A 13,621-nucleotide genomic window follows, 5' to 3' on the forward strand; every position below is an offset into this window, starting at 1 on the left:
TCTCATGCCTCACACAATAAAGAGGATCGACAAATGTTTGTTAATTGGAAGATCAAATGTGACCAGGAAACGAAGCACTATGAAAATTGTCGTGTTGTGTAAGTACTATCATATTACAGGTGATCTGTAATCTGGCCATTGAACTGGGAGAGCTCAAGGACACTGTGCTTAAGTTCCATTTAGGAAAAGGTCAGTAAGTGATGTACAGGCAAGGGCCCTGCTGGCTTGTTTTAAAAAAATATGGGAGGCTCTGAAGGCTCTGCTCAACCTTAGAAAACAAGCTCCTGCACCAAAGAAATAGGTAAGAACTACAAAGGACTTCAAGGAGACAGATGCCAAACAATAGGGGCTGAGAGGTTAAACTGGAGCCAGCGAAATGTGACCACCTCACTTCTTAATTTAGAAATCTAAATTCTTCATGGAACTCTGTCCAGTTAGATGAAAATAACACTGACGTGATGGATAAAGTCCCTGGTTTTCATCTACCTGTCCAGAGAGAGTTCAACCTGACAATGTGAAGTGATACCTATCCATTGGCAAATGAATTAAAGGCACTGGTTACTGACTCACTGAAGCCCATATAAAGTGACTTGGGCTACAGTCAGTGCTGCTTCAGGTTCAATCTGAAAGACCTGGAGACCACCTGGTATAATTACATTTCTGTCCTCAATACAAATGCCATATATATTAGACTTCTGGGGCTCTTCGCAGACCCAATATTCCCCCCCATGCTTCATAGGCTTATGGTGACAATTCTCCCGGGGTTTCCGTTATGTTTTATGTAATTACGTAAAGCATTTTCTAATTTTACTGAAGTATAAAATGAAACATTTGGACTATAATACATTTTAAAGTAAGTTCATTTCCATCTTTTACTTCGGTTCCCTTGCACTGTACGCTGGCCCAAAGACCCAAGTAACTGATTTCTTTTCATGTTATCCTTAGGAAATAGCCTTGCTGGAGTCCAACTGTCCAAGGAAAATAGAAGAGGACAGCACATTTATAGCAAATAAGGACTGTACTGTGGGAGTTCTGCTAAGATAAATACAACTTGACATAATATCCAAGGACTGGTATCTCTGTCCATATTTTATCATATCATTTCTATAAGCCTCAATACTGTAAGTCACATTACTGTGGCAACCAGGCATAAGCTCTTTATTAACTTTTCCTTCTAAGAGAAGTTTATGCCACACCTCCATTCAGGCACAAAAATCATGAATGTGATAAAATAATCCTTTTGATTACTGTCTCATCTATTTACACACCCTCTGTTTCTCTGCATCTACAGTAAAAGTAACCAATTTGATGACTTTTTTTTTTTTTTCCCCAGACAGAGTCTCGCTCTGTCTCCCAGGCTGGAGTGCAGTGGCGTGATCTCCACTCACTGCAAGCTCCGTCGCCTCCCGGGTTCACGCCATTCTCCTGCCTCAGCCTCCCGAGAAGCTGGGACTACAGGTGCCCGCCACCACGCCCGGCTAATTTTTTTGTATTTTTAGTAGAGACAGGGTTTCACCATGTTCACCAGGATGGTCTCGATCTCCTGACCTCGTGATCTGCACACCTTGGCCTCCCAAAGTGCTGGGATTACAGGCGTGAGCCACCATGCCCGGTGAGGATGACTTATTTTTTTATCTATTTTATTTTATTTTATTATTTTTTTTGAGATGGAGTCTCTCTCTGTCGCCCAGGCTGGAGTGCAGTGGCGCGATCTCCACTCACTGCAAGCTCCGCTTCCTGGGTTCACACCATTCTCCTGCCTCAGCCTCCCGTGTAGCTGGGACTACAGGCGCCCACCACCGTGCCTGGCTCATTTTTTAAAATGTATTTTTAGTAGAGACGGGGTTTCACCATGTTAGCCAGGATGGTCTTGATCTCCTGACCTCGTGATCTGCCCGTCTCGGCCTCCCAAAGCGCTGGGATTACAGGCGTGAGCCACTGCGCCCGGCCTTATTTTTTTAACTTTTAAGTTCAGGGTTATATATGCAGGTTTGTTACATAGGTAAACTTGTGTCATGGGGGTTTGTTGTACAGGTTACTTCATCACCCAGGTATTAAGCCTAGTACCCACTAGTTATTTTTTCCTGATCCTCTCCCTAGGCTGAATTTTTCTCTGAAAAGGAAACACTTTCCAAAAAGATGTCAAATACTGTAATGTCAAATCTTGGAAAAGATAATCAGCAGTAAAAGTTCTGACTATTTTTTAAATTCACAAGCAAAATTACTGGTTATGTGTCCAATATACTTGTTTGCCTGCTTTTCTGCAAAGGGTCTCTGTCAACATCTAGCTTTTTCTCAGCCAAATCGGACAGCCTCCAGGAGAGCTGTTGATACTGAAACTTAGTTGGGCAAAGGCTTCCAGCTCAGAGAAGTGATATGCTTGTAAGGGTGTAGAATCTCTTTTTCTAGAAACAACCTGGCTTCCCACCAATCAATTCTCTCTTCTCAATGCAGCTTTTATTTAAGCTATAATCTACACTTTCCCACTCCATACCAGCTGGATACTTTCCTTAATAAACAGATCTCTGTGCAGTATACTGCAGAGCTGAGCATTCTTCCAAAGGGAGGGAGAAATCCTGTTGCCTCTCTTTACTCAATCTGGTTGAGCTCCAGGCATGGCAGCTATGCACAAGATGAGATGACTTTGCAGAAAATCAACACCACTTGCAGCTAGAATGCCTCTTTTTCCATGTCAACTGCTGGGAAACCCAGCAGGGCAAAGACTCAATGGAGAAGAGATAGGGATTTGGACATAGGATATGGCAGCGTTAACAAAGGGAGGAAGCCACCAAGGAACAAGTATAATAAGATGTTTAGACAACTTGTTCATGCATTTACTTTGTTAGGTAGGAGTTAAATTACAGGGTTCCTCAATTTTGAAGCTTTTTTTTTTCCCCCAAATAAATATTCACAATGGAAATAAAATGTCCATTTTCTAGAATACAGAATTATACCTGAAGCTGAAGACATTTTCACTTGTTCAAAAATATGTACATATATACACAATGCTGATGTGCAAAAAAAGTACACAGATGTGTACTTAAAAAAACACTCTATGTGATACTCTAATAGTGAATACATGTAATAAATTTGTCCAAATCCATACAACGTACAACACCAAGAGTGAACTCTATTGTAAACTATGGGCTTTAGTTTATAATGATGTGCCAATGTAGACTAATGAGCTGTAACAAATGTACCACTCCGGTGGAGGAGTTGACAATGGCACAGACTATGCATGTGCTGGGATAAGTTGCAGATGGGAAATCTCTATACCTTTTGCTCAATTTTGCTGTGAACCTAACACTGTTCTTTAAAAAAATAAAAGTCGGCCGGGCGCGGTGGCTCACGCCTGTAATCCCAGCACTTTGGGAGGCCAAGACGGGCGGATCATGACGTCAAGAGATCAAGACCATCCTGGCTAACACGGTCAAACCCCATCTCTACTAAAAATACAAAAATTAGCTGGGTGTGGTGGTGGGCGTCTGTAGTCCCAGCTACTTGGGAGGCTGAGGCAGGAGAATGGCATGAACCCGGGAGGCAGAGCTTGCAGTGAGTGGAGATCGTGCCACTGCACTCCAGCCTGGGCGACAGAGCAAGACTCCGTCTCAAAAATAAATAAATAAATAAATAAAATAAAAAAATAAAAAAACAAAGTCAATGTATTATATCTGTGTGTGTATACACAAAAATATATATGTACATCTATAAATAAAAGTAAAAAAGATTGGAGCTGGGGGCAGTGGCTCATGCCTGTAATCCTGGCACTTTGGGAGGCTGAGGCGGGTGGATCAGGAGTTCGAGGCCAGTCTGGTTAACATAGTGAAATCCCATCTCTACTAAAAATACAAAAAATTAGCCGGGTGTGGTAGTGTGTGCCTGTAATCCCAGGTACTCGAGAGGCTGAGGCAGGAGAATCATGTGAACCTGGGAGGTGGAGGTTGCAGTGAGCTGAGATCATGCCACTGCATTCCAGCACGGGTGACAGAGCGAGACTCTGTCTCAAAAAAAAAAAAAAAAAAAAAGATTGGAAGGCAATATTATATAACAAAAGATGATGGTGATTATCAGTCTTGATGATTAAATAAATATAATAATCTATTGTCTTCTAAAAGTTTTAAAAATGAACATGGATTATCATTATTTTTAGACAGGGTCTCACTTTGTTGCTCAGGGTGGAGTGCAGCGGCATGATCATGGCTCACTGTAGCCTCCAACTCCCAGGCTCAGGGGATTCTCCTGTTTTGGCCACCTCAAGTGCTGGGATTACAGGTGTGAGCCACCACATCTGGCCAGAATTATTTTATTTATTTATTTTTTTGAGACGGATTCTCGCTCTGTCGCCCAGTTTGGAGTGCAGTGGCGCGATCTTGGCTCACTGCAAGCTCCGCCTCCTGGGTTCATGCCATTCTCCTGCCTCAGCCTCCCAAGTAGCCGGGACTACAGGCGCCTGCCACCATGCTCAGCTAATTTTTTTGTATTTTTAGTAGAGACAGGGTTTCACCATGTTAGCCAGGATGGTCTCGATCTCCTGACCTCGTGATCCACCTGCCTTGGCCTCCCAAAGTGCTGGGATTACAGGTGTGAGCCACCGCGCCTGGCCCAGAATGATTTTTTTTAATAAGAAAAAAACTCAAGACAGAAGATTACACCTGACAATAATGAAATCATGGTATTAATCTACTGGCACAAATGCTCAAATGCATTTGTAGTTGATTAGGGAAATGTAATTTTGGGGAAATTGGATTTTTTTTCTGCTTACAATACTATTAAAATTTGCTTGCATGGCCTAAAATATACCATTTGAGGAGTAGTTCTTGAGTGGGTCAAGAACACAGGGAAGCACGCATGAAATAAAACAGGTTGATCAGTCAGAAACTGACTGTATTTGATCTTCATCATGTCTATATTCTTTTAAGTGTTAAAAGCCAAGCTCAATGGGAAACTTGACTCCCAAGTTTGCAGCTTCAGTCACATGAGCTCCTTTTGACTACAGGTATTTGCCCTTCATAAAAATTAGTCTTCAAAAACAAAACAAAACAAAACAAAAACAAAAACAAAAACAGTTGGGAGGGCCCCATAGAATGAGTGACTCACAAGTTTTCTATAGATAACACAAAGTTTCTTTCCAACAATACAAGAGCAGGATGTATCTGAATCCTTGTGGAAGTATACATAAGAGACAACAAAGCCAGGTGCCTTGCAAATGGAAAAGCCAATGCCAGTTTTGTAGTATGATCTACAACCAGAAATGCCAACACATATTGGTCAGTTAAAGTAATGGAAAGTAAGTCCCCCTCCCAGCTCACAGCTTTTCATGAGTAATTTCATAGCTAATACGCCACTATGAATCACTCTAGACACATATATCCTAGAGTGTCAACAAGTTATTTCAGGGCACAAGTCTTCAAAGGCATAGTCTGAGTGTCTCATGAAATAAACACTTGAATATTCAGAGTGAGGTGGATCTAGTTTAGTCAGTTCCTGAGCATTTATTCCCCTTCTCTTGTGTTTCCCAGCTTCTAATCATTTCACAGTTTATAAACGTCCTCAAGAAGAGAAAGGAAGTGAAATTCAAACCAACTGATTGTAAGCATTTTTGGTGAAAGTGTGGGAAGTGGACACAAAATGAGGTTTTGGCATTCTCCATTGATTTTAATTATTCTTGTTAACTTTGTTCCCACTACATGTAACAGATAAGAACTAAAACTCTAACATTTGAGAGAGAAATAGGTTTTAGGATTTTAGAAGCTTTCATAATCTACCTGTCAGAGAGGTCTTCTTGGGCTAGTTACAAGGTCACTAAATGTTCAGGAACCATGAAGAACAATTTTTAGTCACCAATTTTTTGGTAATCGTAAAAGTAGGGACTCAAAGTGTAGCTACAAGGTTTCATATGTTTGAAAGTCCAGTAGTCTCCTCTCTCAGTTATATAGTAGCTCCCACCAGCTCTGCTCAGATATATTAGACCTTAGACACATTTGGCAGATTTGAGAGTGACCTTAAAGGATCATCCTATTTGGGGTCAGGTGCGATGCCTCATGCCTGTAACCCCAGCACTTTGGGAAGGATGAGGTAGGCGGATCACTTGAGCTCAGGAGTTCGAGACCAGCCTGGGAAACATGGTAAAACCCCATCCCCACAGAAAATACAAAAATGAGACGGGGGTGGTGGCACATGCTTGTGGTCCCAGCTACTCAAGAGGCTGAGAAGCGAGAATCACTTGAGCCTGTGAGGTTTAGGCTGCACTGAGCCGAGATTGTGCCACTACACTCCAGCCTGGGCAATAGAGCGAGACCCTGTTTCAAAAATAAAAACAAAATTAAAAATGAAGGCCAGGCACAGTGGCTCATGTCTGTAATCCCAGCACTTTGGGAGGCCAAGACGGGCAGATCACCTGAGGTTAAGAGTTCAAGACCAATGTGGCCAAGATGGCAAAACACCGTCTCTACTAAAAATACAAAAATTAGCTGAGTGTGGTGGTATGCACCTGTAGTCCCAGCTATTCAGGAGGCTAAGGCAGGAGAATTCCTTGAACCCGGGAGGCAGAGGTTGCAGTGAGACGAGATCGTGCCACCGCACTCCAGCCTGGGCAACAGAGCGAGACTCCGTCACACACACGCACGCACACAAAAAAGTAATAAAATAATTAGGAAGTGATGAGGTTTGAGTACTTATCACTTTTGTCTTTAATGTAAGTTACATTTTATTGATGTATAATAAAATTTAACAATTACCCCCGCCCATGAGTCCATAAGTACACCACTTAAAGTGGCCTTAAAACTTACCAAGAACACATGCTCAAATATTTGTGTAGGGCTATCCATTTGACCAAGGATCACTATCATTTCGTTGTCTATAAATTCCTTGAATTCCCGCAAGTTGCACACCATTTGCATTTCCAACTCTGTTCTTATCTGAAACAAAGATGACATATTGTACCCATCTCTTAAAGTCCCTCTATACTTTCAACCATGCACTATTTCCAGCCCCACACCTACTGTTATACCACTGCTAGCCTCGGAACAAACAAGGACTCAAGGTCTCTTACCTCTTTGGATGTAATATTCTCCAAATCCTTCTGCATCATGATCTCCCTTAATTTGGTTTTAATTAGCCTTTCTGTTCGTTCACGTTCAGTAGGTCTGAAAAGAGAGAAATAACGATTATTCTTAAGCAGGAATTTGACTAAGTTAATGAATGTACCATTTGATTAGGCTTCCAATTTAGCAAACCTTGCCTTTGTTACCCTCAAATTCATATTGTGGAAGCATGGCAAAATAAAATCATATTTTAAAAAGCTTATTAATTTTCAGAATGTACAGAATTTAAACATGTTAGAAATTATTACTTTGAAGAGGTTATATGTGTCTAAAGCCCTTAAATACATTCATGTATTTAGATCATGAGGGAGCAAAGATAATTTGGGTGTACTGATTGTAATATATATATTTTTTTGAGATGGAGTCTCGCTCTGTTGCCCAGGCTGGAGTGCAGTGGCGCAATCTTCGTTCACTGCAAGCTCCGCTTCCTGGGTTCATGCCATTCTGCCTCAGCTTCCTGAGTTGCTTGACTACAGGCACCTGCCACCACACTCGGCTAATTTTTTGTATTTTTAGTAGAGACGGGGTTTCACCGTGTTAGCCAGGATGGTCTCGATCTCCTGACCTCGTGATCTGCCCGTCTTGGCCTCCCAAAGTGCTGGGATTACAGGCGTGAACCACCGTGCCTGGTAGATTGTAATACTTTAATGGAGGACGACACCCATACTTGTTTCTGTATTCTGGGTATTACTTACTGAGCTAGAATACCCAGCTCAGTAGACCAGTACTATGACCTCCCATGGAACTAAGTCTCCTGTGGTTTAAAATGCCACCTTATGCTGATAAGTCAATGTTGTGGTTCTAGAAAATGGGAAAGAAAGAAGAATGATCAGGCTGGGCGTGGTGGCTCAAGCCTGTAATCCCAGCACTTTGGGAGGCCGAGACGGGCGGATCACGAGGTCAGGAGATCGAGACCATCCTGGCTAACATGGTGAAACCCCATCTCTACTAAAAAATACAAAAAACTAGCCGGGTGAGGTGGCGGGCGCCTGTAGTCCCAGCTACATAGGAGGCTGAGGCAGGAGAATGGCGTAAACCCGGGAGGCGGAGCTTGCAGTGAGCTGAGATCCGGCCACTGCACCCCAGCCTGGGCGACAGAGCGAGACTCCGTCTCAAAAAAAAAAAAAAAAAGAAAGAAAGAAGAATGATCCTGCCTTCTTCAATAAGGCAAATCCTCTCCCAAAATCGGTTGTAGAGATCAACTACTTAGAGCAGGGGTACCCAATGGGTACTGGTCAGTGGCCTGTTAGAAGCGGGCAGCAGAGCAGGAGGTGAGCGGCGGGCAAGCATTACTGCCTGAACTCCACCTCCTGTCAGATCAGCGGCATTAGATTCTCATAGGAGCGCAAACCCTATTGTGAACTGCACATGTGAGGGATCAAGGTTGCATGCTCCTTATGAGAAGCTAACTAATGCCTAATGATCTGAGGTGAAACAGTTTCATCATGAAACCATCCCCACCCCACTGCTCCCTGTCTGTAGGAAACCGGTCCCTGGTGCCAAAAAGGCTGGGGACTGCTGACTTAAGAGCCCTTCCATCCAGAATGCTTTCCTTTTAATGACAGTTCTCACAATATCTCTGTGAAACAGTTATCCTTGTTTTACAGGTAGAGGAAACAAACAACTGAAAAGTTAAATGACATGCTGATAACCACACTGGCGCAGGACAATTAGAACACTCAGCCTAGCCTAATGCTCTACCTGAAGGATTGTCACTTCCTTTAGTCTTCTGACTCTCTTAAAAATAAAATCACCCTTAGAACTTTAATATGAAATCAAACTAGGTAGCTGCCTCTCCAATTATTAGAAAAGTAGTGGTTCAATGTAACTAGATACTTCTCTTCTAAAGCATTATTTCAGATTATGCAGAATTTGAATGAGGTTGACAGGGAGTACTTTGTTTCATCTCCTCCCCAACTCCCACCACCTACTCAAGAAAGGTATCTGGCTCTGCACCTCCTTATTTGGAGATGAAAATGGACTAAGCCTTCAGGCATCCTGCCTGCCCTTGCTGCCTACAGCCTTATCGCTGGTTGCAAAAATAGCTTTGGTAATCTCCAGAGATGGATGCTCTAACCCCACAACCTTGGGGCTTCCCACCACTTGTGCTCTTAATTTCTCACGAACCCTACAGAATACAGCTAATACCTGAGGTGTTTCTCTTCAATCAGCCAAGGTATTCCGGGTCTTAACTAGGATTAAAATTCTTATCCATGCTTTATTTATCCTAGACATAGCTAATGTAGAAAATAAATGTATAATTTCAGTCTTCCATTAAAAATAAATATTGGGCCAGGTGCAGTGGTTAATGCATGTAATCCCAGCACTTTGGGAGGCCGAGGTGGGTGAATTGCTTGAGCTTAAGAGTTCGAGACTAGCCCAGGCAATTGGCGAAACCCCATATCTACAAAAAATAAAAATAAAAAATTAGCCAGGCATAGTGACACACAGCTGTAGTTCCACAGCTACTTGGGAGGCTGAGGTGGGAGGACTGCTTGAGCCCCAGAGGTGGAGGCTGCAGTGAGCTCTGATTGCACCACTGCACTCCAGCCTGGGTAACAGAGCAAGACTCTGTCTTGAGGAAAAACAAAAAGGTAAAAGCAAATTTTAGTACCTGTGTTCATGGGTCAGATTCCCTAGTTCCTAAGCAATTTTTCCTTTAATCCTTCACAGGTGTTTGAGGCAGAGTGGTTGGGGAGTAGAAAGACCTAGGTTTTAATCCCAGCCCTGCTATTGGTGGTGTGACTTCTAACAAGTTCCTTCTCTTCCCTGCACCTCTGTTTCCTTTTCTATAAAATGAGTAGAGCAGGCTGGGTGTGGTGGCTCACACCTGTAATCTCAGCACTTTGGGAGGCTGAGGCAGGTGGATCACCTGAGGTCAGGAGTTCGAGACCAGCCTAGCCAGCAGGGTGAAACCCTGTCTCTACTAAAAATACAAAAATTGGCCAGGCATGGTGGCAGGCACCTGTAATCTTAGCTACTTGGGAGGCTGAGGCAGGAGAATTGCTGGAACCCCGGAGGCGGAGGTTGCAGTGAGCTGAGATAGTGCCATTGCACTCCAGCCCAGGCCGAAAACAGTGAGACTCCATCTTAAAAAAAAAAAAAAAAAAAAAAAAAAAAAAAAAAAAAAGAGTAGAGCAATAATACCTGTCTCATGATAGTCTTATGAGAACATGTATGAAGTGCTGGCATAACACCAGATGTATATCCCATATATGTATATTCCCTTCTTCCTCCTTTCCCTGGATTTCAAAATATAAATTCACAGTAGAGTATTTAAGTCCATTTTGGCACACATTCTCCCTGTATTCTCAGCATCGTTTTATAGGCTTTTCTAGTCAACTTAGGGAGGAGGAGGAATGGAAAAAGCATTATAACACACAAATCTGCTTTTTCCTCCTCAATTTCATTGGAGAAAAATTTGGAAAATATGTAAAAATATAAAGTAAATAAAAACCACTGAAAATCCCTCTACCTAGAGATAATTATTAACAACACTCTGGCCTACAGCTTTCGTGTATTCTTTTTCTGTAAACAGACAAATTCTTAAAATATATCTTAAAATTAGGGTTATTATTGTACATACTAAGAACTAACAGTTAGTAAGCCTTTATCATTTGCCAGGGACTGCCTTTATGTTTTTTGCTTAGGGATGTAAACAGAGTAAGAGTAATTTTCTTCTTCTTCTTGTTTTTTGTGTAGTGTCAAAATCTTCGCTAATAAAATCTTTTTTTTTTTTTTTTTTTTTTTTTTTGAGACAAGAGTCTCGCTCTGTTGCCCAGGCTGGAGTGCAGTGGCACGATCTGTGCGATTTTCTCGGGTCAGTGCAACCTCCGCCTCTCAGATTCAAATGATTCTCCTGCCTCAGCCTCCTGAGTAGCTGGGATTATAGGCGCCTGCAACCATGCCTGGCTAATTTTTGTATTTTCAGTAGAGACGGGGGTTTCATCATGTTGGCCAGGATGGTCTCGAACTCCTGACCTCAGGTGATCCACCTGCGTTGGCCTCCCAAAGTGCTGAGATTACAGGTGTGAGCCACTGTGCCCAACTTGTCTCTAATAAAATCTGGAAAAAATGGGAAGAAAAGTTATCTCTCTCTCATGTAAGTCTGGTTTAGAATGTGCTTTTTTGAGCTAGATGAGACATCCATTTCTCTGAAACTCATCACCTAGCTGTAAAGCATGAAATCACCAGTAACATTTCCCATGAATTTTTATCTTTTCAATTACTGTGAGATTCTGAAAAGACCAAGGCTACTGAAAAGAAGGTCCTAGTAGCAATAACACCCTGTGCAAAAAAAGATTCCACTGCTTTTTTGACTGTTCCTTTCATACAATTTCTGGAAAGTTCACCTTTTCTAGTAAAGAGCATTTTTTAGGCCAGGTGCAGTGGCCACGCCTGTAATCCCAGCACTTTGGGAGGCTGAGGCAGGTGGAGACCAGCCTGGCAAACATGGAGAAACCCCGTCACTACTAAAAATACATAAATTAGCTGACCGTGGTGGCACACGCCTGTAATCCCAGCTACTCGGTAGGCTGAGGCAGGAGAATTGCTTGAACCGGGGAGGCAGAGATTGTAGTAAGCCAAGATCATGCCACTGCATTCCAGCCTGGGCGACAGAGTGAGACTTAGTCTCAAAAAATAGAATAAAATAAACTATTCTGTTAAAAAAAAAAAAAAAAAAACTCGGCCGGGCGCACGGTGGCTCAGCCTGTAATCCCACCACTTTGGGAGGCCGAGGCAGGTGGATTGCCTGAGCTCGGGAGTTTGAAACCAGCCTGGGCAACATAGCAAAACCTTGTCTCTACTAAAAATACAAAAAATTAGCTGGGTGTGGTGGTGGACACCTGTAATCCCAGCTACTCAGGAGGCTAAGGCAGGAGAACTGCTTGAACTCGAGGCAGAGGTTGCTGTGAGCAGAGATCATGCCACTGCACTCCAGCCTGGCGACAGAGCAAGACTCTGTCTTAAAAAAAGAAAAAAAAAAAAAAAAACCCCTCCCCCCGCCCAAAAAAAAAAACCAGGAACTGTTTTGGCATGACTTTAGGAATCTAAAGGAGAATCCTGTTTGTAAGGTCAGACAGTAACTAGCTACTCTTCTTTCCCTGCTGTAGAATACCTTGGAAGTGCAGAAAGATCAATTTAGAGCAAAAGAAACATCATGACGAATTTACAAAGCAGGCACTAAGTGTAAAAAAATTTCCAAAATAGCCACAGAAGTTTCAACACATAGACCTAAAAAGGAAATAAACATCAGCTTTACCTTAGGCTGTTATCTAACTCACAGTACACTAGGGAGATTTAATTAAATTGTACTGACAAGGACTTATCAACGGAAAGGTAGAGCAGAATAAGACATTTGAATGATAAAATATTTAAAAAAATTTTTTAAGTTAAAAATTAACAGGCTGGGTGTAGTGGCTCACACCTGTAATCCCAGGATTTTGGTAGGCTGAGGCAGGAGGACTGAGGCCAGGAGTTTAAGACCAGCCTGAGCAACATAGTGAGACCCCATCTCTAAAAAAATAAAAATTTAAAAATTAGCCAGGTGTGGTGGCACATGCCTGTAGTCCTAGGTACTTTGCAGGCTGAAGTGAGAGGATCACTTAAGCCCAGAAGTTTGAGGCTGCAGCGAGCTATGATTGTGCCACTGTACTCCAGCCTGGGTGACAGAGTGAGATCCTGTCTTTTAAAAAAAAAATTAGCTTAACAAGTTAGGCATTAAGTTGACTGGAAACATCTTGTTTTCTTAAGTATTACAAACATGACTTTGAAAGCTTCTTTATATCACCAGTAATGCTTACTAATCTGATTCTTTCAGATAATGCAAACTCAAACTTCAGCGCAACTCCTTTAAACTCAATTTTCAAATTAGTGGAATCTGAATAATGAAATTTTATGGTATTGCAGTTTTTGACTATGGAGACTCCACTGTGCCTTGGGGTGAAGCTTCTCAGGCCTTTGCAGGCAACAGCAAGAATAGGATTCTTCATATGTGGCAGATATGTGGTACTGACAGTGACTAATATTCCTAGGTAAGATTAATTCCCCAAGAGAAAAGATTAGGGAGGAACATGCTTCTTATGACTCCTCAGGACATAATGTAGAGAACTTCCATAATCCTTAGCAAACTGACTTACATGTCGGTGAAGAGAGCTGGAGAGTCGGGCCGGTGGGACTGGACATCTTGCATAGCATTCCATTCATTGACTGAGGATTGATCTGAGTTGATATGGCTCTCATAATAACTCACCCAGGTGAGAAATAGGCTGCCTGGGTAGTAGTTATGCGCTCTGGCGACTTCACAAGCCTTGTGTAAGCTCTGTAGTGCAGACCTGAAAGATATGCTGGGAAATGAGCACCACAGAACTGTGGGGTGCCAAAGGCCAATAACCTGTGTACCTCAAACTCTTCTAATTTTTAAATTCTATAGAATTTGTCCTCTGGAGAATCTACTCCTTGAAATTCAAGATTCTCCAATTCTGATTATACCATATTATCTACCCACAGCAAGGGAC

General features: G+C 42.3%; 1 protein-coding gene across 19 annotated transcripts in view; it reads right to left on the reverse strand.

Annotated features, from left to right (window-relative positions):
• The window catches only part of SSH2 (slingshot protein phosphatase 2), a 306,013-nt gene that overhangs the window by 38,058 nt on the left and 254,334 nt on the right, over nucleotides 1-13,621 (reverse strand). For 17 of the 19 annotated variants that reach the window (XR_012425449.1, XR_012425448.1, XR_012425447.1 and 14 more), the window contains 3 exons: nucleotides 13,244-13,438; nucleotides 7,052-7,145; nucleotides 6,789-6,917 (listed from right to left, as the gene is read on the reverse strand). Coding sequence is in view for 16 of the 19 variants with exons in the window: in XM_015438110.3 (XP_015293596.3) it covers nucleotides 6,789-6,917; nucleotides 7,052-7,145; nucleotides 13,244-13,438 (418 nt within the window). In the remaining 3 variants the exon portion in view is untranslated. The remainder of the gene's footprint in view (nucleotides 1-6,788; nucleotides 6,918-7,051; nucleotides 7,146-13,243; nucleotides 13,439-13,621) is intronic. The other 2 variants (XM_074018916.1, XM_074018915.1) reach the window with 1 other exon arrangement.

Source organism: Macaca fascicularis, chromosome 16 (assembly GCF_037993035.2).
Source record: "Macaca fascicularis isolate 582-1 chromosome 16, T2T-MFA8v1.1".
Lineage (NCBI taxonomy): Eukaryota > Metazoa > Chordata > Mammalia > Primates > Cercopithecidae > Macaca > Macaca fascicularis.